At 45.3% G+C, this 18,185-nt stretch overlaps 1 protein-coding gene across 1 annotated transcript; it reads right to left on the bottom strand.

Annotated features, from left to right (window-relative positions):
* Positions 1 to 5,445: 5,445 nt before the first annotated feature.
* On the bottom strand, positions 5,446 to 17,999 carry LOC130113712 (L-lactate dehydrogenase B-A chain). Its single transcript, XM_056281312.1, has 8 exons — positions 17,886 to 17,999; positions 13,666 to 13,802; positions 12,452 to 12,569; positions 10,800 to 10,973; positions 10,035 to 10,208; positions 9,505 to 9,622; positions 8,508 to 8,631; positions 5,446 to 5,811 (listed from the first exon to the last, which is right to left on the bottom strand). Exons 2-8 carry the CDS (start codon positions 13,792 to 13,794, stop codon positions 5,644 to 5,646), a joined length of 1,005 nt encoding a protein of 334 aa, XP_056137287.1. The 5' UTR covers positions 13,795 to 13,802; positions 17,886 to 17,999; the 3' UTR covers positions 5,446 to 5,643.
* Positions 18,000 to 18,185: the final 186 nt, after the last annotated feature.

Here is an 18,185-nt window from a genome sequence, read left to right as displayed (position 1 = left end):
TCACGTGTTCAGGCCACCCTGACCTGATGTGTCTGATCACCGCCTGTAGCGTCTCATCTGCTGCTGCTCTGATGCTGGCCAGCTTCTGTGGAGTAGCAGGCATGTTCTCAATGAAAGCTGCGATGTAGCACTCCACATCTGAGTGTGTGTCCCTCTCGTTCTCCATGTGGTGCACAGGGCTCCTTGACAGTGTGTCTGCCACAACCAGTGTCTTTTCAGGTGCATACTCAGCTATGAGTTTAAGCCTCATGAGCCGCATAAGAAGTCTCTGGCACCGTAATGGAACATTGTCTAAGTCCTTGCTGTTCATTAGTGGGACCAACGGCTTGTGGTCTGTCACTAGTTTGAAACTCTAGAGGCCATAGAGGTATTTTTCAAACTGCTCGCAGGCCCAGACACATGCCAAACACTTTTTTCCGATCTACGCGTATCTGGTTTCCGTGTCAGTCAATCTCCTGGAGCAGTATGCTACTGGCTTCCAGTCTTCCCCATGGAGCTGCAGTAGCACGCCACCAATCCCATAGCTACTTGCATCAGCTGAGAGTGCGGTGGGTTTGTTGACGTCGTAGAATGTCAACACAGGCGATGTCACCAGGAGCTCTTTAAGCCTCTCAAATGCTGTCTGTTGTGCTGGCCCCCAGGTCCATGCTGTCTTGGACCTTAGCAGCTCATACAGTGGCTGGTCCACTGTGGATAGGTTTGGCATGTATTTACTGAGATAGTTCACCATGCCAAGGACTCGTTTCAGGTCCTGCACGTTCTCTGGTGTGGTAAGCTCTCGGATAGGCTCCACTTTGGCTGGATCTGGTCGCACGCCAGCGGCATCGATCACATGTCCCAGGAAGTGAAGCTGTTTCTGCCTCAGCACACACGTTTCCTTGTTGAGCTTAAGTCCAGCGGACTCGACTCTCTCCAGGACTTTATGAAGCCGAAGGTCGTGTTCTTCCATGTCCCTTCCGTACACGACTATGTCATCCATGTACACAGCTGGCCCCTGTGCAGTGTCGCTGTCATTTTTCTTTGAAATATCTCTGGTACGCTCGTTATTCCAAACGGTAAGCGTCGAAAACAGTACCTGGCGAATGGAGTGATGAACGTCGTCAGCCTGGCACTGTCGCTGTGCAAAGGGATCTGGAAAAATCCCGAGGCTGCGTCGAGGCTAAAGAACACCATTGCTCCGCTCAGCTTGGCTATGATCTCCTGCGGTGTAGGTAAGATGAATCTCTCTCTCTTGACCTGTTCATTCAGTTTCTTTAGATCCACACATATTTGCACTTTTCCAGACCTTTTCCGGACGGGCACCATAGGGGCACACCAATCTGTCGGCTCTGTTACCTCCTCTATAATGCCGTTCTCCTCCATCCGGCGCAGCTCCTCTCTAACCTTGTGCATTAGTGGTATTGGGACCCTATGCGCTGTGTGCACTGCATATGGTGTGGCATTGTCCTTTAACTGTATCTTTACAGGCTCTGTCTTGAGAGTGCCATGCTCTCAAAATGCATTATGGACCTCCTCGACTCGCTTCACAAGGCCCATCTCTGCTGCAGTGGAACGGCTGAGTAAGTTATTGACACCCTGCCCTCTGATAACATACATTGGGAATGAGTATGACTTGCCCTTGTACATGGTGTATGCTTGAAATTGCCCTTGACAATTCAAATGACCCCCTGGACTGCATAGTGAAATGCTGGTCTGCTTTAATTCTCTCTCTGGAATTAGCATATTATCCAAAGGAGTTGAATCAAGTGCAACTGGACTATACCAAGTCCAGTTGCACTTGATTCAACTCCTTTGGATAACCATTACCTGGATGAATGAGAACATTCACAGACAAGAATTAGCATATTGAAAGTCCCTTCACACATAACACTAGTGTCTGCTCCAGTATCAATCTTAAACTCCACTGGTGTTGCACCAATGAGAAGCTGCACTGTCCATTTTTCATCACTCAAGTTTGCATTCACTGATCCCAAAAAGTATGCATTCTGCTCATCAGTCTTTGTAACTTCACTCACCGATTTGCTCTTACACATTCTCTCCCAATGTCCATTTTTGTTGCACTTGTTGCTTGCTGATTTGAGCGCTGGGCATCTTTCCTGGTTTTTGTGCTGCATTTTTCCACATCGGCCGCACTTTCCTCCGCGCTCCGTGTTTCTGGAGTCCTTGCCTCCTTTCTGTTCAGCGTTACGTTGCCATTTCGGGGTTTTCTCCCACGCGCCCTGTGCGTGCACCTCTTGCACAGCCGCTGCAGCGCTTGTAGCTTCCCCTTGCTTGCTAATTTGCATGCTAACGGTCTCTGACTGACGCACTGACTGTGTTGTTTGTGCTAGCGTGAGATCATTCACGAGTTGCAACTTACGAGACTGCTCTTTATCTAGAATCCCTACCACGATCCGGTCACGAATATTCTCATCCCCGTTTATCCCGAAATCGCAGTGCTCTGACAGCTCATAAAGGCCTCTGACAGCTCATAAAGGCCTCTGATAAACGTCTCTGCTTTCTCACCTGGCTGCTGCCCCCTGCTGGTGGAAAATGGCTCTCTCGTGGATTATATTCCGTTTAGGGGAAAAGTACTCGTTGTATTTATCCATGACTACATTGTAACCCTCCTCGTGTGCTGCTTCGGCAAAAGTGAAAGACTTGAAAATATCCCCTGCTTACCTCCCCGTCGCATATACTAGAGAACTAACCCGTACTTCACCATCCTCCTTGCGGAGCCTGGTCGCCATTCGGAATCTCTCGAAGCGTCTTTTCCAGTCAGTCCATTCCGTCGGTTTGTCAAAGCCGAAGTTTTCCGGTGGGCTAAACGTCGCCGTAATCCACCATCTCTGTGAATACACGCCTCACTTCTGACACCGTGTAATAAATCAGTGGATGTCCAGTCAGACGGAGCAGGTTAAGCGTCGACTTTATTCAGCTAACGGGTCGGCCCACATGTCTGCAACATGACCTCCACGCATAGTCTCCTGCCGTAAAACCCCGTTCATGCATCACAGTTTCCGTCACTGTCGTGCACATTACCGTATTAACTGTAATACTACGACACCATTGACAGCTATGCGTAACGTTTGAAAGACGCGGGATCGTTGGAAGATAATCGCTTGAAACTTTGTCAGGATCCATCTCATAACAGCCGACGACAGTCCTGAAGGCGTGTTTGCATTGCGGGAGCGCTGAGTAAGGAGAACAGTGACTGTCTCCCTCCCTGCTGGCGTATTTAGTCCGTGTGCTCCGTCTTCTGTGCCGGTTCGTCTGAATCCTTGCGTGACAGCGTTTCAGCATCTTTCCTCTTGTGATTTCCACGTGAGTGTTCTGGATCAGACCTGAGTGTTTCCGGACTTTGGCTTTGGCCTGTGCTTTTTGGATGCCTTTGCTGAGCTGGTTCGCCTCTGTGTACCCAGTGGCGCCTCCAAGGGGTGGCCAGGGGTGGCCACGGCCACCCTGATACTATCCCTGCCCCCCTCCGCTGCCCCCCCCCAGCCACGAGTCGCATATGCAGAATATGCTTCTGATTATGCATAATATGCTTCTATCTGATATCTTACATTAGGTTCATTTAAATCAATAATGTATATTTTTCTTAACTCTCATATTGACAGTTTTCAACTAGCCTATACAGTATACTAACAACAGCAGCATAGAATTCCCGAAATTCAGTCGTGGCTTTTGGTTTTGGTGTGCCACCCCAAGATTTTCAGTGGCCCCATTTGCCCCCCCCCCCCATGAAGCATTTCTGGGGGCGCCACTGCTTGTACCGAACCGATTTTTGCCCTGTCCCGTTTGCTTCCTGGGTCCTGCTCTAGTTCAGTGCGTGACGCTTCATGGCCGCCCTCTCGGGCGTGGTTTTGGGCGGCACATCCGGTTGGTAACACGCTGCTTCGCTTGCCGGACTGGCCCAGTTCCACACAGCTCGGTTCTTTCATGAAGTAAACCCAAAATTCGTTTGTCCAAGACGGCTGAACGAGGCGAATCTTACACAACCTACCTTTTTGTTCTTCTCTTTGTTTTTGTTTGTTGTTGTTGTTTTTTGCCCCTACCATCGCCAGTTGTTCTTGAAAAGCTAGCTAGCTAAGCTACATTTTCACTACCGCTGTAATGCTGCACTCATGGGCGGATCAGAGGGAGGGGGAGGAGGGGGGCGACAGACCACATCAAGGGTGGGGGCGCTCTCTTGCCGTCAAACACAATGGTGTATGTTGAGTAGTTTAAATCGAATGGTTCCGTTTATTTCACCACGAGGCCATTTTTATATTCAAAATATTTTTTCATCAAAAAAGTATTGCGGCGAATTCGGGGGACGACGCAACCACAGGAAGTGCCGCGGCCGGGACGCGAACCCGCGTCGCCCGTACCGCAGCACAACATCGCTAACCGCTCGACTAAAGCATCAGACCCGCCAGCCAGCGTGTCTTCTTATCCATACACGTTACAGTATATTAAAAAAAATTCTTACCTGCGTCACGTGCCCGTGGGCACGCGTGCCATAGGTTTCCGACCCCTGGTCTAAAGCTTCAATGGCAAGCTTTGCAAAAAAAAAGTAAGTCACTAAAACAACGACAGGTTGCTGTCTGAACAACAAGTAGTTGATTTGCATCTGTTCCAGCTCTTCTGGCGTCAGGCAGCATTATCACCCACACCACATCTTAACGCCACCCAGTGGCGTGGCATCCACATTGTAAAAGGCCAGGGGCCTCCTGTATCAGTCGTTACTATGGGCACGTTTGTATGTATGTACACATGGAATTTTTTAGCCCTTAAGATTGTCTGACAGTCAGCAGCAAAGCATGATGGTTATTTGTAATCCCTCCCTCCTAACATCTATTGTCTACCTCTTGCAACGAGCAATCACCCAGGCTTGCAAAGACACCAGTGTTAGCCAATCGGTGTCTAAATTCAGGGGTCACCCCAGGTTCTACGCTGGCCTCTGAGACAAACTTCAGGGCTAAAAAATCCCATGGGTGTGTACGCACAGATTTGCCCATAGTAAACGATTGACGCATGAGGCCCCCTGGTCACTGAGAGAATGGCAGCTTCCTCGAAAAAATGTCAGTCACACAGAAATCATACATGAAAATAACATTAATAAACAGACACATGCATTCATTTTTCAACAAACTTCTTTAATTACGCCTTGAAACATCACGAGTGACAGATTGTCCCTTATGCCAACATGTAAAAACAACAAATGAATGCAGCATTTGATTTCACACAGATGACCTCACATTTTGCCTCTTTGTGTATGAGCTGACATGTGCAAACCCTGTCTTCTAATGCAGTGGTTCTCAATCAGGTCCTCGGGTACCACCAGTGCTAGGTTCTCTCTTCTGCTAAGCAATTCATTACATTCGCCTGTTGGTCCAGGTGTAAAACCTCCCTGATGGGAGGCTGAACAACTGGAACAGCAGGTGAATGTAATGATTGACTAGGCAGAAGGGAAAACCTGCGGTACGGGTGGTGCCTGAGGACCTGATTCAGAACCACTGTCCTAACTAATTCTGTCCGAACAAGCGCCCTGTCCGCCTGAAAATCTACATCACTGAAAGTGTGAAAGGTGGGTGACCGTCTTTAACCTTGTGGCTGCTGAGTAGCTGGTGGTGAGCTACAGAGAGGAGTGGCTTATGATGCTCTCCCCCTGCCACTCAATTAGATGTCCTTCAGGTCCTTCTGGATGTCCCACAGTGTGTTGGCACTCGCCTGAAGCTGGGCTACCTCATCCTCTGTCAAGGTCATGTTGATGACACTTGCAACGCCCCCGCTGTTCAGCACACAGGGCAAGCTCAGGTACACCTCATCGCTGATCCCGTACATGCCCTGTCAATCAACAATGTCATGTGTCTTTGTTAGTAGCCCTGCACATCAGTTGCTAAAGCATGACATTGAGACTTTCCATCCATTCGTCCATCATTTATACCCCTTTAACCCAGTTCATGGTTGTGGGGACACTGGAATCTATCCCGGTAGGCATTGGGCGGAGGGCGGGGAGACACCCTGGACAGGTCACTAGTCCATCACAGGGTCAACACACAAAGTCAGTCACACTCCCTGATCATACATATTAGCAGTTTGGCGACTCCAGTTCTCTAATATGTGCTTGGCTGTGAATCGGCAGGTATTTCCCGGATTACAATATTTTAATGCCGATTTGATACTTTTGCAATTTTTCAAAATGACAATATCATAAAAGTTGCAGTTAGATGCTATGATTTTTTTTTTAGGCTCCATCCCCTGTACAATGTGACAACTGCGATAATTCAAAGAAAATGTGCAACAAAAAGCATTTACTTTAAACCATACGTGTTAATTTTCTTACTCGTTTTGTGAATAAGATTGGGGATGTCAGGTTAAACATCTACCCCTCATCTGCCCCCTCGAATCATCTCTCCATCTTGCCCATCTCTTACGGATTCTTTTTCACCATTCTCTTTCACTGACCTCACTGATATGGTGGGCAATATGAAACCTTCAATCCCCCTAGATGTTTTACCATAGTCCTTGATTAAAAATGCCCTTGGGCCTGTTGGTAATTGTGTGGTTTCAATTATAAATTGTTCACTTAAATCAGGCCGGGTCCCTAGATATCTTAAAAATACTATTGTTCAGCCTGTGCTTATAGGCTTATATCCAAGCTGCCTTTCATATCCAAAATATTAGAAAGGGTGGTGGCTAAGCAACTACATAAAACACTTGATGCCCATAACATATTTGACAGTCTGGTTTCCGCAAAAAACATTCCACTGAAGCTGCCATGCTTAGAGTCTCTAATGATATTATGTTATCTGCTGATGCAGCTGAGCTGCTCAATTTCAGCTCAGCTTTCGATACTGTTGACCACCAGATTATGGTTGATGGGCTCAGGTAGTGGGTGGGAATCTCTGGGAGTGGTTCTCCTCTTGCCTGTCAGAAAATAGTTTTTTTTGTGTCTGCTTCTTCTGTCCTGTGCTGTGGTGTGCCCCAAGATTCGGTCCTGGGACCCATTTTATTTGCCCTATATATACTTCCTTTTGGGCATATTATTAGTAGCTTTGATGGGTTCTCCTATCACTGTTAAGCAGGTGATATGCAACTGTATTTCTCATTTGACCCCCAAAAGCCTGATAAACTGCTGGTTCCTCACGATTGTTCGACAACCATTAAGGACTGGATGGCAAACAATTTTTTACAGCTAAATACTGACGAGACAGAAGTCCTTATTATCACCCCAGATATTGCGATTTCTAAGGTCAGGCTTACTTTGCATTCTCTTTCCTCTTCCGTCTGCCCCAGTCTTAGAAACCTTAGTGTTATATTTGATCATAGCATGTCCTTTACTTCTCATGTCAAGATGCTAACGCAGTCCCGCTTACATCATTTGAGAAACATTGCTAGGCTTAGGCCTGTTGTATTGGGTGCTGAGATGGAAATTATTATTCATGCATTCATCTCTACACACCTAGACTATTGTAATTCACTTTTTTACTTGACTTAGCAAATCCTGTCTGGGTCAGTGACAAATGATTCAGAATGCTGCTGCAAGATTTCTAATTAGAACTAGCAATACTCTCACATTACTCCCATTCTGGTGTTTTTACACTGGCTTCCAGTTGAATATCGGATTAAATGTAATGTTTTAGTAATTACCTATAGAGTCTTGCATGGTCAGGTACCCTCTTACATTGCAGATCTAATTTGTATTATCTGTATCTTGTACCATGCTGCAAACCAAGGGGATCGAACTTTCACAGTAGTTGTCTCTAAACTGTGGATGGCTCTCCCCATGGCTTTGCGGTCTGTTGACTCTGTGGACAGTTTTAAAAAGCAGCTGAAAACTCACATGTTTAGTCTGGCTTTTGTTAAGTGTATCTAATTAATGAATTGCTTGTTATTGTTTGGCTTACGTAAGCGCTGTTTAGCTTTTAAATCTTTATTTATTTATTCACATTATTATTTTTATTTCTATTTTATTCCATTGTAAAGCACATTGTGACTCTGTTGGTGAAAGGTGTTATAAAAATAAACTTTACTTACTTACTTACATAAGCTTAAAACATGAATTTGCTGCCCTGAGTGAAACATTCAAACAACTGAAAATCAGTCATTCAGCGATGAAGAACTCATTACACCAAACCTCTTCACAACATCTGTTCATTGTGCATCAACGATGTGATTCAGGGTAAATGCTGCCATATTTGCCATATTAAAATTGTCATAGCTTAGTATTGCGATTTTGCACAGAACCGATTCCCTCCACCTTTAACACGCACATCTTTGGGAGGAAACTGGAGTTCCCAGAGGAAACCCAAACAAACAAGGAGAACATGCTGCCAAAATTGCCTGCTGGAATAGGCTGCTCCAAATGATAGGCTAGAGTCGGTAACAAACCTTGTAATGTAAATGGTAGACTATGTGAATATGGACAGTGCGTTGTTGTGATTTGGTGTGATGTATGTGCAGGTTTAAAGGACCCTGTGAGTTTCTTAATGCGTTTGCTTGTCAGTTAAAAGGGCCGCTGTGGGTGCACGAGCCTTCACCTCCACCATGGTCGAGACGGGATGGATCCGGTTCATGTTCTTGATGAGACTTTCTGTCAGGTCGGCAACACTCATTCCAATGGCCCAGTTGGTGTAACCCTTCAGTTTGATCACCTCATAGGCACTGAAACACAACTGCTTCCAGTTACTAACACGGTTTTAACTTTTGGGCTACTTCATGGTTTGATATCCGGTCCCCGATGAAACGGTTGAGGCAAAAACAGAAGAGAAACTGGACAAATAAATGTCTATCAGGCATTTGTGTAACTGAAAAAAGAGGGCCTTAAAATCATCTCAAGTCAATAATGACTACAGGCGTTATATCACATACCTATTTTGTATAAAATAAAAATAAAATAAAAAATAAAAAAGATACTGAATAAAACTATTCTATCATTCACAGTAGATCACTGGGGAATATATTTCACATTATATCAGAAATAAAGTCAAGTTTTATTTCAGTTGAGCTTTTTTAAGAACTGAAAATATACCTTTATAATCCCACCTCCAACTAGCAGCACTCTTTTATTAATTTATTTTGGTCTTTAATTTCTTTTATTTACTAATCTATATATAATCAGCCCTCTTATTTTTTTCACTATTTTTAATAATTCTATTCTTAAATTCCTGTGTGTGTAAATGACCTATATTGTTTTCGTTTTCAATGCTAAATTGTAAAGCACTTTGTTTGCATTTTATGGATTAAAGGAGCTGTGTGAGTAAAATCTATTATTTTTAATTTTTTATTATCACCGATTTCTATTCGGTTTGTGCTAGAAAAGAAGTTCACTTTTGGCTATGATATGTAAGATGCCTGGAGACTGACACAGCAATATATATCTGCTAACTGCCGACTCCCTTCATGAGGCCTTTTAGAATAGGCTCAGTGAGAAAATGCAAAACGTTAATGTTTTCTTGCACCTACAATTGAGGTTAGCGAAATCTGTGACAACAATGTGGTTCTAAGAAAGCTCAGGTGTTGTGAGCATCTGCCCACCTGTCCACCACCATCTTGTGGGTCTCTTTCCAGTTCTCGGCGTCGTTGTCGGTGCCGATGTCGGGGTTCAGTGTCTGCAGGTTGACTCCGGCCACGTTGGTTCCGCTCCACACAGGCACTGGAACGCACGGGGATGTCATTGCCTTCTATACACCTCAATGAGCTTAACAGGCCTAGAGATGCGCTCATGACTATTTTGATTCCACTTTCTCCCACTTATTTCGTTTTCACTCCTGCACCTCTGAAGGGGGGGTCAAGGCAAGGGGCTGGGCTACAGAACTGAACCACTGGAAGTGGTAGGAACCCAATGTGGACACTACAGCAGTACAGGTTGCTGTCACTGGAGACTTGAACCTGTTCCAAAGAGTCCAGGGATTGACAGTTGACTCGTTACAGCACCGTGCTGCCTCAAAGCTTCTGTCAAGGTGCAGAGGGTGGATGCACACACACACACACATATATATATATATATATATATATATGTGTATATATGTAAGTACACACCGACCTATATACAAATGGACACTCACCACTGGTGTCTCCATGCTCTCCCAGTATCCAGCCATTGAAGCTACTGGAGTGGATTCCCAGCTTTTCGGCCATCAGGAAGCGGAAGCGGGCGGAGTCCAGGTTGGTGCCACTGCCGATGACACGGTGTTTAGGAAGACCGCTCAGCTTCCAGGTGACGTAGGTCAACACATCAACTGTGGGCCAGGGAGAAAGCATGACGTTACAGTGTGTGTGTGTGTGTGTGTGTGTGTGTGGTGGATACTGACAGGACGGGGGGGGGGTGTGAAAGAGGAAAGGAAGAAGAAAGAGGGCTGATAGGACAGGAAATCAAATATTTCTAACACCTGTCTATTTCTATTTGAAATGTGACGATACGCGTCTGTAAATCTTTGCTTTAATCATCATCTATATCGGCGGTGGCTAACCATGCCCCATGGAGAACCATGTGTATGCAGGTTTTCATTCCAGCCCGACTCCCCAATCACCTGGTGTGGAGTCAGGTTGGAATGAAAACCTGCATACACACGGCTCTCCATGGCGCATGGTTAGCCACCGCCGATCTATATTCATACCTTGATTTATGGGACTGTATTCGAGTCCTTGTGACCTAATCCCTATTCTCGGTTCATAGAGCAGGGGGTAAAACATCCCATCCTAGATACATCTCATTACCCAGAGGAACAGTGGTTTCCATTTCTGACCCTCTTTCTCGGCCTCCGAGATGTAACTCTGAACCTTCGACCTTTAACCTGCGCTTAATCTGCTCGCCACTAGTAGTTTAGTACCTGGGTTGGAGACCACAATGATGATGCAGTTGGGGCTGTATCGGACAATCTGAGGGACGATGTGCTTGAAGATGTTGACGTTCCTCTGGACCAGGTTCAGCCGGCTCTCGCCCTGCTGCTGACGCACGCCGGCCGTCACCACCACGATGCGGGAGTTGGCAGTAACAGCGTAGTCTGGGAGGGAGGTGAGAAAGTTCAGATTTCATGTTGGGGTTTTTTGTGGGGTTTTTGTGGGGTTTCTCCCCGATTGCACTTGGCCAATTACCCCACTCTCCGAGCCTTCCTGGTCGCTGCTCCACCCCCTCTGCCGGTCCGGGGAGGGCTGCAGACCACCACATGCCTCCTCTGATACATGTGGAGTCGCCAGCCGCTGCTTTTCACCCGACAGTGAGGAGTTTCACCAGGGGGACGTAGTGCGTGGGAAGATCACGCTATTCCCCCCAGTTGTGCCTCCCCCCCCGAACAGGTGCCCCGATTGGCCAGAGGAGGCGCTAGTGCAGCGACCAGGACACATACCCACGTCTGGCTTCCCACCCACAGACGCGGCCAATTGTGTCTGTAGGGACCCCTGACCAAGCCGGAGGCAACACGGGGATTCGAACCGTCAATCCCCGTGTTGGTAGGCAACGGAATAGACCGCCACGCCACCCGGTGTTTTTACTGTTGGCTGTGTACATTTGGACATACATTTACCAAGTACTACGTGACTTTGTGGGATCCTTGGCGTGTACTGTGTAGAATATTAACATGTTATATAGAGGAACAAACTGCTAAGAGTATCCAGGGTTCCCTGTCTGTCACAGAAATCACTTTCCAGGACGTTTGCTTGCATATACCTGACAGCCGTGGCTCATGGAAGATCATATTATTATTAGTTATTAACTGTCAGTGGAAGTCTCAACAGTCTCTAAAGGGACGGTGTAACTTTATCTGGGGTCACTAAACACACCGCCAAAACGTCACACACTGATGTGACGTTTCATCAGCCGGAAATACAACTTTATAAGCTAACTTTATAACAGTTATATATCAATAATATCCCTATGATGTTTGATCAATTTTATAGTTCTGGTGTTTTCCATACCTGCAAAGCAACAGGGCTGCAACTGATGTTTATTTTCATAATCAATTAACCTATTGATTATTGTTTTGATGAATCGATTAGCTGTTTAGTCTATAACATGTCAAAAATAATGACAGATGGGGTGTCTGGGTAGTGTAGTGGTCTATTCTGTTGCCTACCAACATGGGGATCGCTGGTTCAAATCCCTGTGTTACCTCTGGTTTGGTCGGGCGTCCCTACAGACACAACTTGCCGTGTCTGCGGGTGGGAAGCCGGATGTGGGTGTGTGTCCTGGTCGCTGTACTAGCGCCTCCGCTGGTCGGTCGGGGCGCCTGTTCGAGGGGGAGGGGTAACTGGGGGGAATGGCATGATCCTCCCATGTGCTACGGCCTCCTAATGAAACACCTCACTGTCAGGTGAAAAGAAGCGGCTGGTGACTCCACATGTATGGGAGGAGGCATGTGGTAGTCTGCAGCCCTCCCCGGATCAGCAGAGGGGGTGCAGCAGCAATCGGGACAGCTCGGAAGAGTGGGGTAATTGGCCGGATACAACTGGGGAGAAAAGGAGGGGGGGGCGATTTTAAACCTGCCTTTGTCTGCGACTATCTTGGGTGTTTTGAGGAAGAGGCTGCCGTGCTGCAGGTCCATCATCTCCCCCTTCAGTTTGTCCTCCATCACATCCACCAGGGCAAGCTCATCTGCCAGCTCCTGCATGCACACAAGGGGGAGGGGGGGGGTGTCTATAAATACTTGGCTGACCAGTGAACTCCATCCTTGTCTTGAAATTCACACTATGCAGTCCAAAGCTGATCTACTTCACAAGAACAAAATAGCATCAATTTTCTTATTCTCCGTAATAGATTTATATTAACTACAATATATTTCCGTCAATTTTATTTGTATAGCCCAATATCACAGATTTGTCTCGAGGGGCTTTTAGAGGGTCAAGCTGTTATTTGTTTAGTGTAGAATAAAGCTTTGTAACGAAAAAAAAAACAAAAACAAAACAGTTTGCCTGCTGTGGCTTTTATTCCTGCCAACAGATACACTGATCATCCTGTGAGAAAGAGACGAGAGTCAGCTACTATAGGCCAGGTGTCATCACATACAAGGAGTTTGACTTGGTACGTTGCATTCAGGTACACGTGTACACGGTGAGATAAGAGAAGTGTAAATTAAGAATGGGCAAAGTACAAGGTGAAAAAAGTGAAATACACAAGTATAAAAAGTCAAAATATGAGTATTGTATCAAATCCAAGTATGAGCAATATTAGGGGTTTTACAGAACAGAGGTGTGAAGTAGTATGATAAGGCCAGTTACTGTAAGGAATGAAGAATGGAGTATTGCATAGTGGTAAATGATATTGCTCAGATCCTTTTGCATGGGTTATTGCCCCCTTTACTCTACATCTCTTGATATTACTGCTATATTCAATCTGGCACCAACAAGTACCGTCCCAATAGTCTTTCGATCAGTATGTGTCATTTCAATGGTAAAGGAGATTCTAATTGGAAGATTAATGTGGCCTTATTTCTACTCCTACTTCTGCGTTTACTTTACCCAGTTGCAGTTTTGATGTGAAAAAGCCAGCTGAGCTGCTACTGCATAAACTGTAGCAGATTAATGCCCTTTATAACGGATGTTTTCCTGAGATGAAGAGGGATAGAGTGATAGTATAATACCCAGGCGGACACCAAGAGATCAGTAATCTAGTGTCAGTCTATCGGTCCAGATCTGGGGAATTAGCTCTCCTGTGACACCAGACATGTCACATGTGCAGGAGCAAATAGCAAGGGCTCTTACCCGGAGCAGGATGCTGACGGCACAGGCCATGCCCACCTGGCCCACCCCCACCACCGTCACCTTATTCCTGGGTGGCTCGGCCGGGCCGCTGAACAGTGGGGTGATAAGCTTCTGCAGAAGTGAGGCCATTTTCAGAGCTGGAGGGGTTTAAAGGGGGGAGAGAAGAGTGAGAAAATAAGATGAGTGTGTATTTGATCAGGCAAAAATGTTGCTTTCCTGAGAAATATGAGGATGTAAGTGAGATCATCCTCAGTGAGACAACAAACAATCAATGCATCTCTGTGCCAAACTTACACTAAGTCCATATCAAGATATTCAACACGGTAAATCACACTACATCAACCAGTTCTCAGACGTCATCCCTCTGCAGAGTTCACCCTGACATACGCACTGCGGCACCTCACTGATTCAATGATGGAATACTTGCATTTTTCGGCGAAGCTCCGAGCTGCGAGGTACAAATACCACCATATAATCAGCATGGCAGACTAACCGGATCCCTATACGGTGTGTGTGTGTGTGTTCCTCTAAGCTCAGCGGCCCATACATCCACGACACCTCCCAGAATCTGTGATGTGCTGTGGAGGACAGAGCCGTCCTGTCCTCTGCATGGGCCGGAGTCACATGCAGCATGCAGAGAAGGAGAGAGAGAGAGAGAGAGAGAGAGAGAGAGAGAGAGAGAGAGAGAGAGAGAGAGAGAGAGAGAGAGAGAGAGAGAGGAGGAGGTGTGTGTTTGCCTCCTCCCTCAACCCCAAACGGAGCACGTTCCCTAATCGGATGCTGAACTTGATCGACTGCCTGCAGACTGTTAAAGGAGTTACTGTAATCTCTTAACACTGCCTCCATCTGCTCTCTACCTGCATCCCAGATGACCACTAACCAGCCCTGTATTCCTAAAAAAGACAGCAACCGCAATGGTTTTTACCAATACACACACACACACACACACCATAGCCCATTATATATATATATATATATATATATAAAATCCAGTGAGTCAAGTAAATTCTTTATGAGACAGTACAAGCCTGTTTCATGCCATAGGCAATCATCAGCTGTGTGTATATATATGTATGTATATACACACACGTGTGTATATAATATACACACATATATACACTACCGTTCAAAAGTTTGGGATCACCCAAACAATTTTGTGTTTTCCATGAAAAGTCACACTTATTCACCACCATATGTTGTGAAATGAATAGAAAATAGAGTCAAGACATTGACAAGGTTAGAAATAATGATTTGTATTTGAAATAAGATTTTTTTTACATCAAACTTTGCTTTCGTCAAAGAATCCTCCATTTGCAGCAATTACAGCATTGCAGACCTTTGGCATTCTAGCTGTTAATTTGTTGAGGTAATCTGGAGAAATTGCACCCCACGCTTCCAGAAGCAGCTCCCACAAGTTGGATTGGTTGGATGGGCACTTCTTTGAGCAGATTGAGTTTCTGGAGCATCACATTTGTGGGGTCAATTAAACGCTCAAAATGGCCAGAAAAAGAGAACTTTCATCTGAAACTCGACAGTCTATTCTTGTTCTTAGAAATGAAGGCTATTCCATGCGAGAAATTGCTAAGAAATTGAAGATTTCCTACACCGGTGTGTACTACTCCCTTCAGAGGACAGCACAAACAGGCTCTAACCAGAGTAGAAAAAGAAGTGGGAGGCCGCGTTGCACAACTGAGCAAGAAGATAAGTACATTAGAGTCCCTAGTTTGAGAAACAGACGCCTCACAGGTCCCCAACTGGCATCTTCATTAAATAGTACCTGTTAGAGCCTGTTTGTGCTGTCCTCTGAAGGGAGTAGTACACACCGGTGTAGGAAATCTTCAATTTCTTAGCAATTTCTTGCATGGAATAGCCTTCATTTCTAAGAACAAGAATAGACTGTCGAGTTTCAGATGAAAGTTCTCTTTTTCTGGCCATTTTTAGCGTTTAATTGACCCCACAAATGTGATGCTCCAGAAACTCAATCTGCTCAAAGAAGTGCCCATCCAACCAATCCAACTTGTGGGAGCTGCTTCTGGAAGCGTGGGGTGCAATTTCTCCAGATTACCTCAACAAATTAACAGCTAGAATGCCAAAGGTCTGCAATGCTGTAATTGCTGCAAATGGAGGATTCTTTAACGAAAGCAAAGTTTGATGTAAAAAAAATCTTATTTCAAATACAAATCATTATTTCTAACCTTGTCAATGTCTTGACTCTATTTTCTATTCATTTCGCAACATATGGTGGTGAATAAGTGTGACTTTTCATGGAAAACACGAAATTGTTTGGGTGATCCCAAACTTTTGAACGGTAGTGTATATACATATATTATATATACATGCATATATATACACACGTGTGTGTGTCGGTGTGTGCATATATGTATATATATATATATATATATATATATATATATATATATATATATATATATATATATTATGCGCAGAGAGCGAGAGACAGACAGACAGACAGACAGACAGACAGACAGAGAGACAGACAGAGATAGAGAGGTGTGTAATGTTTCCTTTCTAGGGCATAAGAAGAACGAATGTAATTACTTTGCGATATATTAAAATATTAGGCATTAGGCAACACAAGCATGTGAGACTGGAATTTAAAATGAATTAAACGAGCATTTAAAGAAGCCAGTATGTAAATCGATTTGTCCTAAGAAAAAGCCTGCCGCAGAAGGCTCAGCACAGATGACACTTTGCATCCACCCGCCTGTAAGCTGTGATAATAGGATGCAAACACAGGCGTCCCCGTCTTGTAGGAAAGCCTGTGTGTTATTGTGAGCCACAGGGTGAAGGATCATCTCCTATCCAAAAACCACCGAGTCTCTTCCCAGATGCCTCTATCCCAGGGGGCTCTACAGGGAAAGTGAGCGAAACGTGTTGATTTATATGGCTTAGAAATTAAACGGGATTATCGAGAGACGGCAACATGCACTCCCTCCCTGCATAGGGATGGAGAGTTTAACACGGCTTAGCCGGCAAGGTCAAACTGAGACGCATTAAAGAACCGTTCTCATGTCAGGCCGACAAACACATTCTGACCACGCGTCTCGTTCGAGTAACCGAGAGATGGAAAGTGTCACAAAGCCCTTTCCTAACCACTGTCATCTCATGATAATGGATGACGGTTTCTAGCGAACGGCCGCGCGGTGGTTACACGAGATAAGACTTCAACCTGAAACAGGCTTGAAAAGGCAAGCATTTCAACATTAGTGTATAACCGGGCCATTGTGGGTTGACCATAACACATTTTGCACAATTTCGATAATGCATGGCTCAAGCTTTTCTTGATAATGAGACGGCACATGGCCCTAAAAGTGCAGGTTACATCCAAAATATAATCAGAAAAAAAAACAAAAACCTAACAAATCTCCAGCAGAGTTTTTAAATAAACTACAGCCCGGTCACACAAATCGAAACGAGGATATACCTATTGAGAATCTTTGAAAAAAAAAAAATCCTTCATGTGCCTATTACCTGAATTGGTGATCAGGCCGACTGATAATAAAGTAAAAATTAAAAATTAAAAAAAGTACAAGCATAACAGAAACAGTAACACTGCCTGAATGTCCACACTAAACATGTGAGGTCCGCACGTTTTACCGTAGAAAAAGATGGTTACTGGTCATTTTGCTGGTCCAGATGAGGACACAGCGGTTTGCTGGTGTGCAATAGGGAAAACCTTCAGCAGATCCACGTTGCTTTAAACATGCACCATGAATGGCTGAATTTCACAGAGGTGTCTTGATCTGTGAAGTTGGGGCCCCCCCCATACACACACCGATAGGCAACAGAGATTCTCGGGCGCCACACTAAAATACAGCTACTTTAACTTATCAACAAAAAAACTAACTCACAAGTCAAATTAGTATGCAATTCACGAGTAACAGGAAGTGAACAAAGTACAATTCACGGCGCGGCATGCAGACGGGGTGCAGAAGGCAGGTGCATCAGTAAAGAAAAGCAAAACTTTATCAAATAACAGGCCTGCAGGAGCACACCGAGAGTTAAATCCCAGAGTTACGCAGTCCTGTCCCACACATATCCACGTGCACACACCTCACAGATGCACATTCTAGACAAGCCGTGGCTCTTAATCCCCTTTACTCCAACGGTCTATGCACCATCACCGCAAATGTACCGCCGTTAAATCAGCGACTCCTTTGCTACCATGGCCCTCTCTCCAACGCTACAGACAGACTTACCCTTGACGCCGCGCAGCGCTTCGTGTCCTGCTCCTCTGCTGCTGCCTTCGGGATTTGACTGACAAAAGCCTCTCCACCCCCTCAGCCCAGCACAGCCTCGGTTTGGCCACTCAAGCACTTCACTACCTCAGTCAGCTGGTACAAGAGTCACCTATAGGAAAACAGTCGCCTCTTTGGAAGAAAACAAACTAAATCACACCAGACTAAAGCAAACCAAAACACACACACACACATGAATCAAGAGATAAAAAAGGGTCAAACAGCCGCTTAAAATTCTGCAGACGATATTGTTATTTCAGG

The sequence above is a fragment of the Lampris incognitus genome, chromosome 6, assembly GCF_029633865.1.
Source record: "Lampris incognitus isolate fLamInc1 chromosome 6, fLamInc1.hap2, whole genome shotgun sequence".
NCBI lineage: Eukaryota > Metazoa > Chordata > Actinopteri > Lampriformes > Lampridae > Lampris > Lampris incognitus.
This window is presented reverse-complemented; position numbering and strand designations above follow the sequence as displayed.